Raw genomic sequence first — 16,847 nt, 5'->3', positions numbered from 1 at the left:
AAATTTGCTTCCCTGAACAGACTTCAGTTCTCACATGACAATGAGGATCCAACTGCACCTCTCTGATCAGAGCCCAAAATACGACCACCTACTTGCCTAAACCAGGCCCCAGTAGATCCAGAAATGCCATCTTTTGACTCTGAATGACTAAACTTGATCACATTCTAATCCTAACTACCAAGAGAGCACCCGCATTGCCTTTGGGCAGTGACCTATGTTACTTAAAGCAAGTGGGACATGGCGCCTTGCGAGGTGGTGACTGATCCTCTAAGTATTTATTGTGTCCACAGAAATGCCCTTTATATGTTAGAAGCGGTGGGCTGTCCCTGATTCAAACTGCTCTGCCTTGGTGTAGCCTACAGTGTATTGGAAGCTTTTGCCCACCCTCACCTTGAGTCTAAAATGCCTTTTCATCTGCCTTTGGCCTTGCACTGGTCTTCCAGGATGGAGGAGTCAGCCTTAGAGGACTAGCAAAGCAGAGGGAAGCCTGTGAGTGTTGTATCCAGCGCGGGGCACCAGCACCTGTGGTGTAGCTACTCGGCTCCTCCCTGACTCCCTCCCGCAGCTCCCTGGGCGGTCGGGAACCCGGTCCCAGCTCAGGCCTCCTCTCGCTCTGGCGAACGCGCGCCTGCAGCAGGCACCCAGGAGACTGCGCGCCAGCGTGGGGCGAGCGCTAGTCCAAGAGCGCGCGCAGGAGCCCGGCCGCCCCGCCTAGCTCCGCCCCGCCCCGCCCTGAGCTCCTGGACCACTCGCCCTGCCAGCCCCGCCCGCCCCGCGCGCCCAGCCCACTCGGCTGGGGAGCGGATGCTGGGGGAGGCGGCTGCAGCCTTGGCTGCGCAGCAGGAGCGCAGAGAAGCCGAGGACCTGGAGGCAGGATGCCGACGCTCCACAGCCCGAGGTAATCACTGGGATGGAGGGCAGGTCCTCACCTGGTCCAACCCTGACCACTTGACATGCGGACTCCGGAGATGGCAGAGAGACCATCCCAAGTTTCTAGCGACTGGAAACGAAGGGTCTTGAGATAGACACTCGTTTAATTTATATGCAGCCTCTCCTTTCCTTTTTGAAATACGCTGATTTAAACAATGCAAAGACAAACCCCCGAGTTACTATGGGTTTGTAAATATAATCCTGAAAGTTTTTATTTTTTTCATGGTGTGGTTCTTTGCTTTCGCATGTTTATTAACCTGTTAACTCGGGCTAGTAGGAAATCGGCATTTGAAATATTCTTTGAGGAACACGGACAAGTTTCGATGGTGCTTTCAGACATCTGGTATTTGTCAGCTTAGTAGCATCTGTCTTCCCTGAAGTGGTCCCCGTGCTGGTCCCTTGGAGATGGGTCTTGCATGTGCCGCTCTTGCCCTCTAGTGCCTCGCCAGCTTGGTCGCAGTCTGATGGCTAATATTAATAAGACGATGTTACATAACAGGAGGGTACTGGCCAGCACTGCCCATACGGCCACTTGCAAAGGCAGAAAACCCAACCGAAGGCTGCATACACTCCTCTTTTGATTTTTTCTTGTCTGTCCACTGAAACTTTTCCCCGCATTTTCCAACTCTCTGAACTTTAATTCCAGGTAAGTACATCTGTTTATTTATACTTCGTGTTGACAGTTCACTCTGGATTCGGGGGGTAGGGGGTGGGGGCTCAATAAAATATAACTTTGCTTTTATCCCATCAAGCATCGCTGCCCTGAACAAATGCCTAATTTTATTAACTTAAGATAAATGGATCAGGAAACTATTGCTTCATTTAAGGGTTATTTTAAAGTTTCTTTAGATTAAAGAAGGGTGGTGACTCTCTGAGTTGGTTAAGATGTATGTATGCTAACAAATTCCTTGTGCCGTAGTAGCATGGTTAATCACTCGTGTGTCTTTTGGCTGGTCTGAATTTTGGAAATAAGGTTAAAGATTTAAAATCTAATCACCAGCTTATCATGTAACAATGCTTTACAGGGCTTCATATTTGGTGCAGTTTGTGTCTCAAACCATTATTTAAGAGGATTATTATAGAAAATGGAGTATAAATTTAATAATTGGCCTAACCATTTGAATAAAGAAGCTTTAAATGAAAAGAAAGTAGATGTATTTGTCCATTTAATATAGCCACTTTGGGGAAACAAACGGGAAACTAAATGACATTCTCAGGAGCTTAGTCTGATCACTTCCCAACTGGTTTTACCAATATATGGGCACTTTATAAGCTTGAAGCACATTGAAATACTCGTATTTTTGTAAACATATTAGGATATGGTAACATCTGTAGTTTGCAAGAGCACTGAAGAAAACAGCATAAACAGACAAGGTCCTGATGTTAGGCTAAGGTTCCAGATAAAATAGGGAGTCGGGGACAGAACCCCACTCCTTTTCTTCTCGTCCTTGGAAAATAAATGATAAAGTGTGAAGCAAAACTGTTTGTGAGAGAAAAAAATAAGAGGAAAGTCTAACGCTGGGCTGAAAAGATTTCCTTTTCTTCAGCCTTAGTTCCTTGTCAGCTTTGTATTTGAGGAGGTTTCAAATATAAATAAAAATATGAAGGAGCTGATTTTTAAGATTCTCCTGAGGGTAGCCGTGCCTTGCACTGACAAGGATCCCTCCTGCCTCCTCTCCTTAGCATCTTATCTCTACTCTGTAAGGCTGTCTTTGTCTCCTCTGGGCTCCTGAGGGTAAAGCAGAAGGCTTGGCCCTTCCTAGAAGTAAATGCCATTTGCACACTGGGCACTTGAGTTGGTCATTTTCTTCACAGTCTTTCTCAGCTTACTAACATGCTTGAGCTCAAGCGAAATTTGTATCTCTTTGTAGAGAATTTTGCTACAGTTTGGTTTGATTCTGGTCTAGTACATCTTCTCTGGGGATAAGTCTTCTTAAGGAAAATCTTATTTCTGAAAGTTCCAGCGAATAGGAGATTTACTTTCTCTTGTAATTGGGTGATTCCTTAGGAAACCATCCCTCCTCTGAAGCTGCCCCTCTGTGGAGAAGCTCTCAGGAGCTTGCAATGACTAGCTTCATCTGAAAACTTTAAAACCACAAAGAGACCATGTTGTCTTGTTTTGATTCAGCGTCCTTTCTCATAGATGAAATTTCACCTAATCTGTAGTGACTGTGGACAACCTTTGGACTGAAAAGCCTATTAGCTAAAGTTATTTGCAGAAGAAACTACTTAAATATATATGTTTGTGGTTTGCCTGCACTTTATCTGAGAACAAAGATATAGAGTTAAGGAGAGCTATGCTATCCCCAGCTGCTAAGCAACTTAGAGAGCGATGGTGTGTTCCTTCCCTCAGGATGTGGTCACCAGAGAGAAGCAGGACACAGGCATGCAGGACCCCTGGAGGCTATCCCAGATGAAGGGTGTTACTGGGCCACAGTAGTATCAGCTGTGATATAAAGATCTTTAATATGAACCACACTCAAAAATTATTGTATGATTTAAGCTCCTCTTATCATTGCAGGAGAGAATTAAGCTATAGATTTTGTCTTTTTAGTAAAGCCTGGTATACAAGTGAAGCATCTGGTTATAGAGGACAGTTTATGCTTTTTAAAATTTTTATTTTTTTACCTTATTGTATTTCTATAAGTAATTTTACCTGAACGTATGTATTTGCACCATGTTCACCCCTTGTGCTTGTGAAGGTCAGAAGAGGGCATCAGATCACCTGGAACTGGGGTTACATGTAGTTGTGAGCCACCATGTGGGCGCTAGAAACTGAATGTGGATCCTTGGCGAGAGCAGCCAGTGCTCTTAAACACTTACAATTGTGTACCTATGCTAAACCAGAGTTTAAACATCCAGCATCATAGACCTCAGCTATAAACATTAATTGTCTCGGTGATGGCATTCATTTTAAGCACATGCCAGGTTCTAATCCTTTTGTTTAATTACAGTACATGTAAAGGGCTGAGTAGCCTGGACTCCAGGCCTGATTCTGCCATGACAAAGTGCCTAGAAGGCCCTTGCTGGGTCCAGGATAGGTTCTGTCACCCTTGCAATGATCTCAGAGCCCTTTTCCTGGTCGTTTGTTCAGAATTTTAGAAATCCCTGTAAAAAGCCATCAGAGAGTAAGACTCACCTTGTTAGAGAGTTATTTCCTAGAGGTGCCAGCAGCTAAAATAACAGTTAACAGTCGACTATTTATCATAGGCCATCACTGTTGACATAAAAATTCATTAAACTCATTTCTCCTAGGTACCGTTCCCATGTAAAGTGAGGAAATTAAGTCACTAAGAGATTAACTGTGTAATCACACCCCTGGCTAGCAGTGGATCTGGAATTCAGTTAGAATCTGGCTTCAAATGCACCCAGCAGTAACCACTGCTCTACTCTGCCGACATCTCTCTGCCCTCAAATGTGCATGTTTGATATGCCTCTTGCTATAATGTAAACAATCTGGGTGCTTCTCCAGACATTCACACCGTTCCACCTAAGCATAGGAAATAAGGCATTTAAAGTTATCATTCAGAAGGTTGTTTGCTGAGCATAAATTCTATGCCAGACATAAAGCAGTGCCCGGGACAATTAAATGTAGCACATTCCTTAATGAAGTATGAACAGTTGAGTTTAGTTGCTACTCTAACTGCTTGGGCATTGCTTCTAAAAGATGCCCACAGAAAAAGAGGAGACATTAATCTGACTTCCTTGTGGGTGAATGGCTAGAGTAGCACCAAGGGACCAGCACCTACACCCTAGTCAGAATTCCCTATCATCTTCTCTAGTTTTCAGTTTCCTATTTTGAACTCCTTTTCTCTCTGCAGATTGACTCTCTTCTCCCCTTCTGATTTGTGTAATCTTCCTAAAACCTAGCCCACAGTCATACAGACAACTATGAGATACAGCCAAACCACATCTTGTGGGAAAGTCACAGGTAACACTTTCTGTTTCTCGGGATGTGACGAACAGATTAAAGTCTGAATGCTGAATTGTGCTTATCATTAGGCGCGTATCCTAGCTCAGCCTACAGCATGATAGGCAGGCATTCCAGCACTTCAGGCTTACGGGCAGACACAACAGGCAGCAAACAGCAGTGGAATAGTTTTCTTCTCTGCCTTGCTAAGTGACATAACACTGAAGGCAACGAACTAACCACAGTCTTCCCTTCATGACTTCTAAATACAAAGATGGGACATTACGGTAGTCATTTTCTTTTTAATTTGCTATACCAAGCTAATGGCCCCAACTGTGGCTCTCCTCCCATCCATTTTTAAAGCCCCCATTCCAGAGACAGAGCGTGTTCTCGGGAATGCTTTACAGAAATCAGTTTCCTGTGTGCCTGCCACAGGAGGGTTCAAGTAACATGACACAATTTCACACATTCTTTCCCAGAGAAAAAGAATGCTCTTTGTCAATTTTTAATACTGCTAAATTACTTTTAGCATAGTCAAGAAAAGTATTTGAAGGCACCAAATGCATTTTCGAACGCTTGTATCTAATGAATTTGAGAAAGGTGACTGTTCAGACTCCCATGTCTTTCAACTGGGTCGATGATGGCAGGTGTCAATGCAAATGAGAAGAGCTTACCTTGGCAAACCTATTCTTCTTGCAGATAGGACCTTGGGTAGGGCCTTACAAATTGTTTGTATATATACGGTTCCTTCCTATGTGTGGAATGGCTTGTGATGCCAAAAGCAACTGCCCCTTTACTTTCTCTTTTTTTTTTTTTTTTTTTGGTTTTTTTTTTCAGGGTTGGGGTTTGAACCCAGGGCCTTGCGCTTCCTTGGCAAGTGCTCTAACCACTGAGCTAAATCCCCAACCCACTTTCTCTTAATAAAAAAAAATAATTAAATGATGGCTGTTTTCTTGGTGGAATCTTTTTTTAACTAGATCTATCCAAAGAGACCAAAGAGACTTTAGCCATACCAAAACTCAGCAGCACCTCAGAATGTGAAAAATAGAATCCAAGTAAGACCCAGTGAGAGTTACATTCTGTCCATACTGATTTATGGCTCTGGTCAAGATGGTCACTGCTGCTCAATGTCTATATTATTGACCTGACTGTTTGAGGCCAGTGTGATTGATGGTTTGACTTGAGTTTGTCCTAGTTTGTGAATGAGCTGCTATTTATAAAATTGAGTGTGGGCCCCTTTTCTCACAGTGAACAAGCATTCAGTGGGATGTGCCTCTATTAAGTACTGTTTTCGTAGTCACTGAGAACAAAGCAAGCCACGAAAGTCCTCACAGATGCCTTAACATCTATGGAGAAACACTACGCAGAAGATCACTAGACTAGAAGATGTGGGATTGCCACAGAAAAGGTGCAGGGTGCTAGGATGATGATTTTATCAGGGAGGCCTTGCAGACGAAAGATTGACAGTTGACCTCTATGAGTGGAGACATTTATACTTAGAATTAAAATACAGCAGATGAAATGGAAAAAAAGTTGCAGACCTAAGTAATACCACATAAAAAGACACAAAGACAAGGAGATAGGGAGATGGTCTCTTTGGAAGAGTGAGAGAAAATCCGCTTTACTGGAAATGGCCACACCATCTGATTGGGTCAGAGTAGAATGGTAACCATGAAGGTCCTGACGGCCCTCTGTAGGAATTTACATTTTAATCCATAAGTTTTAAGCAGCCTCTGATAAAACGCTAGCTCTAACCCAAGTTCTTCAGTGCCACATCAAAGAATGGCAGGGGGGATTGTTAATGTCTGTGCTAGGTTCTATGTGTAATGGTTTCATGCATAATGATTTATGTAATATCTCATGGATGACGAGAGATGTGCCTGAATAGAGTGAATGTGGAGAAATGGAATTGGGAAGATGTGGATTCATTTATATACGCTGGATGAAAGACTGTCAGGGATGAACCAGCAGTGCAGCGTGAAGACCACTTCAGGCTGCTGTGAAGCAACCTGGCATTTTAATGGGAAACTTCTTAAGAGTGTGTGCTTATGGGGATATGAGAAAGCACCATGTTGTAAGGGGAGATAAGATCCTTAAGACATGAAGTAAACAACACTAGAATGTTTCAGGAAGTCCCTGAAATTGACCAGATTCACTAGGACCCTCTCTCTCTCAAGTTTATATATATAAAAGTCTTCAGAGAGTCACTCTCAGAGAAGGCAAGCTTCAGAGAACTCTTTTAAATAAGCTCAGCCTCTTAGAAGAAGCAGAGACCAGGAAAACTGTCTAGAAAAACCAAAGGTGAGCTGAGCTGCCTGGAAGAGTCTTAGACAAACTGAGTGACCTAAAGTGGACATTCTAGAACCTGTTGAGCTGACCTCTAGCTGTGCAGTGTGATCTATGCTGCCGGTCTCGCACGCAGATCTGTTAAACGTTCTGAGTGGGCTTTGGTGATGCAGCTCTCTTTGAGTCATTTCTGTTCCTGTAAGTAACCCCTCACCCATACTCTTCTAAGTAACCTAGTAAAATTCATCGGTTCACCAAGTAGGACTTGGATGGTATATACTGTGTCATCAGTTTCCTATCTGGGGTGAGTAGACACTTGTTCATATCTCCCCAGGAAAAGACATCATACAACACAGAAGATCACAAATTCAATTTTGAGGTAGTTGAGTTTGCTTCCCAATGGTTCCATGCAGGCCAAGTGGCTGCACGGTTGATGTTCCTTGTTGTTGCTCTCTGATCAAGTTGATAGTTGATCTGAAGAACTAGGGCTTATGGATGTCTGAGATTTACATAAGCCTTTGGAATTTATTGGATAGTAGATGATAATAAAATCTATGGAATATGTGATTCCTGCACACGGTAGGAAGAAGCCATGAACCTGGAATTGGGATGCCTCTGATGGAGGTGTCTCCTTTGCTTGGAAGCCCTTGTGACTGACTCTTTAGCAGGTGTCATCTGTGCACTACACAACTCCACTCAAGGCAAAATTTTATACACACATACAGACACACACACACACACACACACACACACACACACACACGCAGACACACAATGCTCAGTGTATTTTCATTACCAGGTATTTCTCTTGTGGTTGGTTCTATACCAATCTCTGTAATAATTAAAGCAGGATGATTTTGTTTATTCGTTCTCTGTGTGTCTGATGCTATTCCAAGAGAGTTTAATGATTTTTACTGCAGCTTCTTAACTCATAGTTGATGACACCATAAGGGACTGAGGAAACAATGTGGGGTTGTAAAAAATCAACAATAGTAAGAGGTTTCTAAATGTTCAGGTTAGCTCATAGTCAAACACGTGATAAAGCTGAGGTGTATCTAGCTAGTGGTGCTAGCCCAGACTGTATCACGAAGTTTCAGGGTAACCTTGGCTCTGAACAAGCAGCAGACAGTACCGACAGGGCCCATAGAAACGAAGCTTGCTGGAAATGCTTCCACTCAAGTTCAAGAGCAGACACACAAAGTTTTTCACTTAAATACAATGTTTAATTTTAGAAAACTGAATAAATATTTTTAGGCCCGTATTCCTTAGCATGTAACCATAACTGAATATTCCTTTGTATTTTATTATTTTATAACGTTGGATTTTTTTTTTAAATTGCTGTTTGAGTCACTTCACCTTCATGAAAAAAAGTAGTTAAATTAATTTTAGCTTGAGAATAGAACATAATTTCCAACAATTTCTGAAATAGCTCTAAGCACACCTCTGTTATTTTGTTGCTATGTATTTATGCAAAGCAGTGTTCTCAGCATTGATGATCATAAAAAATCAAAGTATTAATCCACGATGGAAAGCTGAAAATGCTGTACATCCCGCAGCATCAAATATTACACGATGCTTAGCTCTTTGTACAAAAATAAATGAGCACATCAATCTCACTAGTATGCAAATTTCCTTTGATCTTTAACAAATGATAAAATTATGTCTGTATACTTTTTACATATCACAGAAATGTTTTTTAATTACCTTATGATTTCTCAGCAATAAATACCAGATTTGTTTATCTACTTCATATACCCATATGCCCAGGATCACATAATGAGATCGCTTGAATGAGAAAGGTTATGAGAGAAAACGTTTAAGAAGTCTTGTTTAATCCCATTATCATTCAAAACCCTAGGGATAGAGTGCCTGGGAGAGGTATAGCTCTCTGCCTCGCTAGTCCCAGCAGCTGGAGACTGCGGTCAGTCTAGCTGTGTGGTACATATACACAGTGGGATTTTTCCCAGCTGTTATGGAAAGAATGAACATTTCAAGGACAGGACTGGAACGCATCGTGTTAAGTGATAGAACAGCCAAGGCTCAGAAAGACGGAGAGTGTGTGCCCTCTCCCATAGGTAGGTTCTAAGCTTTCTTAGGTAACTGTATGGATGGAGGTGGGACGAAGTGTGAGTAATGGTCAGAACCAGCCATGAGACCGAAGAAGATGAGCTGTGAAGGGAAGACAGTAGAGCAAAAGTCAGGAGAAATACCAGGGACAAAGGAGTACAGCAGGAATGGGTGGATGACTGGGGTAGGTATTGGAGGGCTGGGGCACGGTCATCAAACCAAATGAAATAAACGTGAAAAGGCCATGTGAAAACTTGTTGCATTGTAAGTTCATTTTAAAAATGAACAGGAAAGATTGAAAACGAACTCTAGGATGTAGCAATCGTGATACCACTGCTTCCGGGTGAGCAGGTAAACAGTGTCTCCCTCGCGTCCTTTTCCTACACTGTCTTTTCCTAGCAAGGAAGGAAGGTGATGCTGCTGTGGTCTCTTTGGTTCGTCAGGAAGCAGCTGGGACACCAAGGGCCAGCTGCTCAGCCTAGGGAGCCTGAGCACGATCTGCACAGGCCAATGGCTCTTAATGCCTGTGAGGCTCCTGGTCCTCCTCCCTCCGTGCCACTTCCTTCAGCGTAGCCTGCGGGAGATCCTGTAAAAGGGCCCTCTTTCCTGTACCTGTGTTTGTTCACAATGCTGCCTACGAAGTTCATTTCTTCAAACTTAATACATGTATTTTTATGTAATTCATCCTTTCCTCATCCTAAAATGACTGGGAAGCCATAAATTAGGCAGTGCTGCTGGAGACCCAGACATACTGGCCAAGGTGTTTGTTCCTCCCTCATTAACATAGAGCCCCATATAGGAAATGCCTATAATTTTCAAATGTATTTGTGAGAGCAGTAAAATAATAATAATAATAATAATAATAATAATAATAATAATACAGCATCGTTGCATAAAGTGTTTACCTGGTGGTTTGTTTTTTTTTTAAGAAATTTTCCGTGAAAAATTATTAGAGATAACAAGAACCCTTTGTCCTTGGGAATGTTAGTCTAATGTGGAACAGACCCACTGAGCAAATAGTTCTGCTAACAATATTTTAGCAAGACTCACAATGAAGGTTCCTGTGGGGATGATCTGACCCAAAAGGGGGAAAAGACAGAGCTGGGGTTTTACTGATGAACTGGGTTCGTGTAGCTTGTGGGGATGTCAGTGGTTATTTCGAATGTCTGTCTTGAGTCAACTACTTTATACAGCCGTTCCTCTGCCTGCCTGGCTGCCTCTGAAATGAATACTTTTTCAGAGTGCCTAAGCTATGCGCTTCTATTACCTACTGACACCTTTAGCTTTTAATCCTCAAGTCCACTGCTCCTCAACTCCAACCACAACTTCTGCTTTCCTCACAAGAGTTTCAATTCCATTCTCCTGATAGCCGCCATAGTCTCGAATCATAGTGCTTCCCATGGAATCACTGCCAGCAGCCCTTAGCTGCCTGACCCTGACTCTCTAAGATCTTTACTCTGTACCATTCAGCACGGACAGTCTGTCTTTTCACTCCGGTGTATTCACTGCGTCTAAGTTAGGATTTTACTGCTGTGAAGAGACACCGTGACCACAGCAACTCTTATAAAAGAAAGCATTTATTTGGGGCTGGCTTACAGCTCGGAGGGTTAGCCCATTATATCATCATATTGGGAAATATCAGTACATGCAGCAGATATGGTGCTGATGTAGCTGAGAATTCTAGGTCTGCATCCACAGGCAGCAGAAAGTGACACTGGACCTGGCTTTAATTTCTGAGATCCCAAAGCCCACCCCTAGTGACACACCCACCCCAACAAAGCCACACCTACTCCAACAGGACCACACCTCCTAATAGTGCCATCCCTGATGGCCTCTGAGGGTCGTTTTTATCCAAACCACCACAGACTCTCACCCTAATTGCTTGTGCACCCTATCTTGCTTGACCTGTTCAAATATGTCTAATTCTATTTCTGAATTGAAAGACATTCATTAATTAGCTGTAGCTTTCAAACTAAGTTGTAGTTCCAATTTTATCCCAGTATGTTGTGTCATATAATTAGCTTATTCTTGCTCTTGAAAAGCTACATTATCATCATTAAATTTCTCAGCCTAACCAGAGATTTTCCTGACATGACCTCCCCAGCCTCAGATTGATGCCATCGCCCCTGTGCTGGGTGTTCCTTAGGCACTGTGGCTCTTGGGAACTGTCACTGACTTTCCCACATCTTATTAATAGGGCACAGTGTTGGCTGTTTCCTATCATAAATCATAACTTACCATGCGTGACATGGTCTTAGCTATTGTTTCGCAGGTCTTGTTGTCAGAGAAGCCATCTTTATAGAACTCTGAATAGTTTCTAATTTGAGTTCAGCATTGACTACAACACTAATCTCCAATTCGTTTTTCAGTAATTACCTTAGGGCTGATTGCAGAGCAATTTCTGGGTGGGTTTGTGTGTGTGTGTGTGTGTGTGTGTGTGTGTGTGTGTGTGTGTGTGTGTGTGTGTGTGTGTGTGTGTGAGAGAGAGAGAGAGAGAGAGACAGAGACAGAGACAGAGACAGAGACAGAGATTTATATATCTACCATGCATTATTATGTTGGATTTATCACATGCCTGCCGGGGTGTTATGGTTACATTTGCTCTATATTCAATAAGGCAGACATCGGATCCAGCAATTTTTAGCAACCATAATCATTAATAGTCATGGGTAACCTTAAAAGATGCATTATGGCATTAGCATAAAGTAGAAGTGTCTAATAAACCTACGGCATAATGAGCCATTGAATTCAATAAATTCTACCAACAGGCCCCGAGCTTATTCTGTGCTGGGCACAGGAGTGCAATGATAGATAAATGAGGCTTTAATTCTCCTTTTTTCGAGCTTCATCCCAACAAGGACGGTGATTTACAACAAAATTTTAATTATTGTGGTGGCAAACTCGAGGGAGAGGACTTTTTTTTATGAACATGTGTTAACTGCTGTGCCCTCGCACGTTTTAAAAATCAGAAAATTTGACGAGAGAACTGTGTGGCCAAGTTGGTTTCCAGGACTTCCCTGTCCTAGGGGTGCCCCATCCATGACCAACTCAGAAGCTGAGTCTGCAACTTTGCCCACATCGTGTCCTGAGAGAGGCAGGAAGGCAAGTTCGCCCTGACATTTTCACAACTAGAAGAAAAAGCAAAGAACAGTAAGAGGCTGTTTATGAGTCTACAGTGAGACAGAAGTTAGCCATGGGCAAATGAGGCAGTTATTTTTAGAAGATTCTCATCGAAGGTAGGCACACTAGTTAATGCTTACGGTCTCAGCAGTGGAGAGGCTGTGGCAGGAGGATTTAGGGTTTGTGTTCCAGAACAACCTGGCCACACGTTGAGATTCTGTCTTTAAAAAATAATAACAGTAACGGTTTACAGAAAGCAGAAGAACTATGATGTGTCTGTGTTAAGCTAATATACAATAGGACAACTTTTGATATCTGATATCTGAAGGAAATTTGGGGATTTATGGAAAAGGAATAACTTTGGCATTTTATGTCTAGTAAATCCAGGGGCACAGGGCCCTGTTGTCAGGCTTCAGGACCTGCCAGTCCCTGTCACTCACATCAGCAGTGTGTACTTCATTATCTTTTGAATATTTTTATCTTATTTTTCTACTTTTCATTCCTGGCATTTACCCAATAATGTGCCTACTTGTGAATTTATAATGTTTTCTAATTCAAATTTTCTATTCAAATTTCCAACATTCAGCTTCTGCACAAGTCTTCTCCTCTGGACATTTTGCACTCTCCCCTACTGACCACGGTCTCTTTCCTCTCTCATCTCGTTACAGACATTGACCTCCAATCCATAATCATATGTTAGGAATATAGTCACCGTCTCCTCCTCAGAATTTAGAAGCTTTTAAAAAACATGTAATACTTCAAACAAGTATATTTTAAGTTGAAAAACAGCTACCTCATAAATATTTGTATGAATGACAAGGATACCCTAAGTATCTAGGTAATGAACAGCAAAATGTAATTTACAGGATAAATATAAATATCTTGTGCTTGCACTCCAAGATGTGTTATTCATAAAGATATATATCTTCATATATATAATAAACATATCCTATTCAAATTCTGATTTGCTGCTTATTTCATAAATAAGTATTACAGAATTTTAACCCTGTGATTTATTCTGGCTTCATCGTTCTATCTGAAAATTACAGGATATTGTAATTAAGAAACACGCAACCAGCCCTAAATGCATTGTAACCATCAAATTCAGAATTTCCCGAATTCCTCCTGGAGTGCCAGGACCTTAAGATCCTACCAACATGTGCCCTCAAAACACCTATGCTCCCCCATTTATTTTTCAACGTGAAAGAATTTTCAGAACTAAGACTTGAAACTATTTGCACACAGAGCATCTTTTGTAGCATCATAGTGGTTTTCGTTACATTTTTATCCTATGCTTATAGTACTCTTGATGTAAATACTGAGGTGAGAAAACAGAAACTGATCTCAGTGAAGCAGCTGGGCAGGGATGCTGTGACGCTGCAAGCTGCCTCATCCAGACCTGAAGGAGCCCAGAAAACTTTTCACTCCTCATAGTCATTTCTCCATATAATATAAAGTATTTTAAAGTTGTAACCTAAAATAATCAACTGCATCGTGGGCCATCTTTGCATGTAGAAAGGACTTCCCCAGTGAAAGCAACTACTGTCGGATAATTTCTCTAATGAATCATCAGGGTACAGCGACAAATTTCATTACATTGAGAAATTTTTGGAAAAGAAAAAGACCACTGACGTAATTTGGGCAGTTAATGAGATCCGTCCACATTTTGTAAGCCCTTGGGGCAGTAATTCAGCATGCGGGGCAGTTTGAATGCGCACGCAAGACACGTGTCTGCATGACAGGAGCGTCCAGCTCGGCTACTGACAAAAGTTGATGCAAAGCTTGGTGAATTCAGGTCCTTGTCAGTCCAATCACTTGCTCTCTTAGGGACAGTGACTCCGTATTGAGTGGAGCCCTCTTCCTCATTCCACCCCTCACATGGTCTCCATATGAAGAAAGCAAGGATTCCTAGCGTAACTTACGCCAACTGATCTAATAACGATCTGCCGTGGAAGGTAGCCGCCACCGCCACATAGCGCAGTTAGGGGGATGTTGGCCTGGAAACCGGGAAAGGGAATAACAATTGAAATGTAAATAAGAAATACCCAATTTAATATAGATGGAGGGGGAAAAAAAAGAACTCACTCATTTCGAAGCCAAAGACATCTTACGCTCTGTCCTATTTTGTTCTTTTTTTCAGACCGTGTTTCCTGTGAGTCCAGATGTGCGATCCAGATGTGCTGCAATGGTGACATAAACCGTTGACTGAGACTAGGAGCGTGCCTGAAACGCCATCCTTCCTCCTTTTTTTTTTTAATGGTGCTTCTACTGGAATAGTCAACGAAGTGCGTCCAACATGAGTTTTATCATGAAACCTCACAGACACTTTCAAAGAACACTGATTCTGCTCGCCACCTTTTGTATGGTGAGCATCGTTATTTCTGCTTACTACCTGTACAGCGGCTACAAACAGGAAAGTGAAGTCTCCGGGCGGGCTTCGGAAGTGGACTGTGGCGACCTCCAACACATACCATCCAGGCTGATGGCAGCGAAGAGGACAATGATTTCTGATGCTTCAAGGACAGACCCCACAGTCCTAGTGTTTGTGGAGAGCCAGTACTCATCCCTTGGTCAAGACATCATTATGATGCTAGAATCCATCCGGTTCCATTATCACACGGAAATCGCTCCTGGAAAAGGCGATCTTCCGGCGCTTACAGACAATGTGAAAGGCAAATACATTCTCATTATATATGAGAATATTCTAAAGTATATAAACATGGACTCTTGGAATAGAAGCCTCTTAGATAAATACTGTATAGAGTATGGTGTGGGTATCATTGGATTCCACAAAACCAGTGAGAAAACCCTTCAGAGCTTTCAGTCCCAGGGCTTCCCCTTTTCCATAAGTGGAAACCTGGCAGTAAAAGATTGCTGTATTAATCCTCACTCCCCTCTCCTCCGTGTGACCAAATCATCCAAGCTTGACAGAGGTTCTTTACCTGGAGCTGACTGGACAGTTTTTCAGATTAACCACTCCACCTACCAGCCAGTAATATTTGCCAAAGTTAAGACTCCAGAAAACCTTTCTCCTCCCATCTCTAAACATGCATTTTATGCCACTATCATACATGACCTGGGGCTTCATGACGGGATCCAGCGAGTTCTTTTTGGCAACAACTTGAACTTTTGGCTGCACAAGCTCATTTTCATAGACGCCATCTCCTTCTTGTCAGGGAAGAGACTGACACTGTCCTTGGACAGATACATCCTTGTGGACATTGACGACATATTTGTGGGGAAGGAGGGCACAAGGATGAACACCAACGATGTGAAGGTAAGGCCCTCTTATCTCAGAGCTTCTCAGTTGGTGGCATCCCTGAGATAGGAACACTTCTGTCTTCTGGAGGACAGGGTTTTCTCAGATATTGGACTTCTGTTTGATGGAGAGACTCTTGGAGAAGCTAGGGTAACTGGTTACTCTTGTCATACATCACCTAAGTTTCTAAGACACTTCTATCTGAATCGGGGGAAAATGGCAATTGTACAAAAATATCGAGTGCAGCGAGATCCAGATCTATGTGGATATATGACTGCAAAATAGAAATAAGTTTGGCTTAGTTGCCTTCTAGAAACTATCCACTTAGAAAACAAAGACCTCCTTAAAATACAAAGTCAGTGGATTTTGAGAAATTTCAGATCACAAGGAGCAAATTCAGATAGTTTTGAGAGCCTGTCATGAGGTTCACTTTTTAGCCATGGAAAACGATGACCTGACCACAGAGATAGATTTGTTCACATGGAAACATAAGGGCTTAGCTTCTCTGTGGAACATGTCTGGCACTCGTGATGTCACCATAATGTGCTGTATATAAACTGTATCTACTTCTCACTGCGTATAACTACTCGCATTCATAAAAGAGCAGTTTGTAACTCTAGTGGAATCTATAGTGTTACATGGACAACTAGTTATTTAACAGTAAGAAAGACAAGGGTGAAATTATCTGCCTTCATGTTACTTTTCCACTTAAAAACAGGACTCTGTCTTTGTTACTTTGTTATGTTGATTTCTCTCAAAAAGGAGAGACTTTGGATGCATACTTTTTATTCATTATTATTTAGTTCTGATAGAATATCTAGAACTAAAGCAGTTATCAGAAATATTATTTTGAGGAGATATCTCTGTAGGTAAATGCAAGCGACCTGAGGCAGCAGAGATATGGGTCCTGCAAGTTGGCCTGTGACTTCCATACATGTGCACATTCAGACATAAGAACAAAATAATGTATAGAATTTTGTATAAAAAGATCATCTAGACAGTCGCATCATTTTCAGCCACTAAGTTTCTAACAAATAATATTAATGTGTATCACAATATTCAAGAATCATATCAATGTCAGAAGGATGCTTGGTACTTTAGGAGAGTGTGAAAACTGAGAAAGAAGACACTTCCACATTATTGGGTGTGGCTTCTAATTAGTTAATCAATTATATTCATTAAATTATGTTTAAATGCACATTAAAGTCTTGCAGTTTACTTTTGAGAGTATAGGTAAATTAAAACCAAATTGATAGATTAAGCATGCATTGTTAT

The 16,847-nt window shown here is 42.0% G+C and overlaps 1 protein-coding gene across 1 annotated transcript in view; it reads left to right on the top strand.

Moving 5' to 3' along the window:
• The first annotated feature begins 798 nt into the window (after positions 1-798).
• Positions 799-16,847, top strand: part of LOC116896287 (bifunctional heparan sulfate N-deacetylase/N-sulfotransferase 3) — an 84,195-nt gene continuing 68,146 nt past the window's right edge. The window contains exons 1-2 of the mRNA XM_032897369.1: positions 799-898; positions 14,454-15,590. Of these exons, the coding sequence (XP_032753260.1) occupies positions 14,610-15,590 (981 nt within the window). The 5' untranslated portion in view covers positions 799-898; positions 14,454-14,609. The remainder of the gene's footprint in view (positions 899-14,453; positions 15,591-16,847) is intronic.

The sequence above is a fragment of the Rattus rattus genome, chromosome 3 (genome assembly GCF_011064425.1).
Source record: "Rattus rattus isolate New Zealand chromosome 3, Rrattus_CSIRO_v1, whole genome shotgun sequence".
Classification (NCBI taxonomy): domain Eukaryota; kingdom Metazoa; phylum Chordata; class Mammalia; order Rodentia; family Muridae; genus Rattus; species Rattus rattus.
Note: the sequence above shows the minus strand (reverse complement) of the source record. Positions and strands in the feature narration are given on the sequence as shown.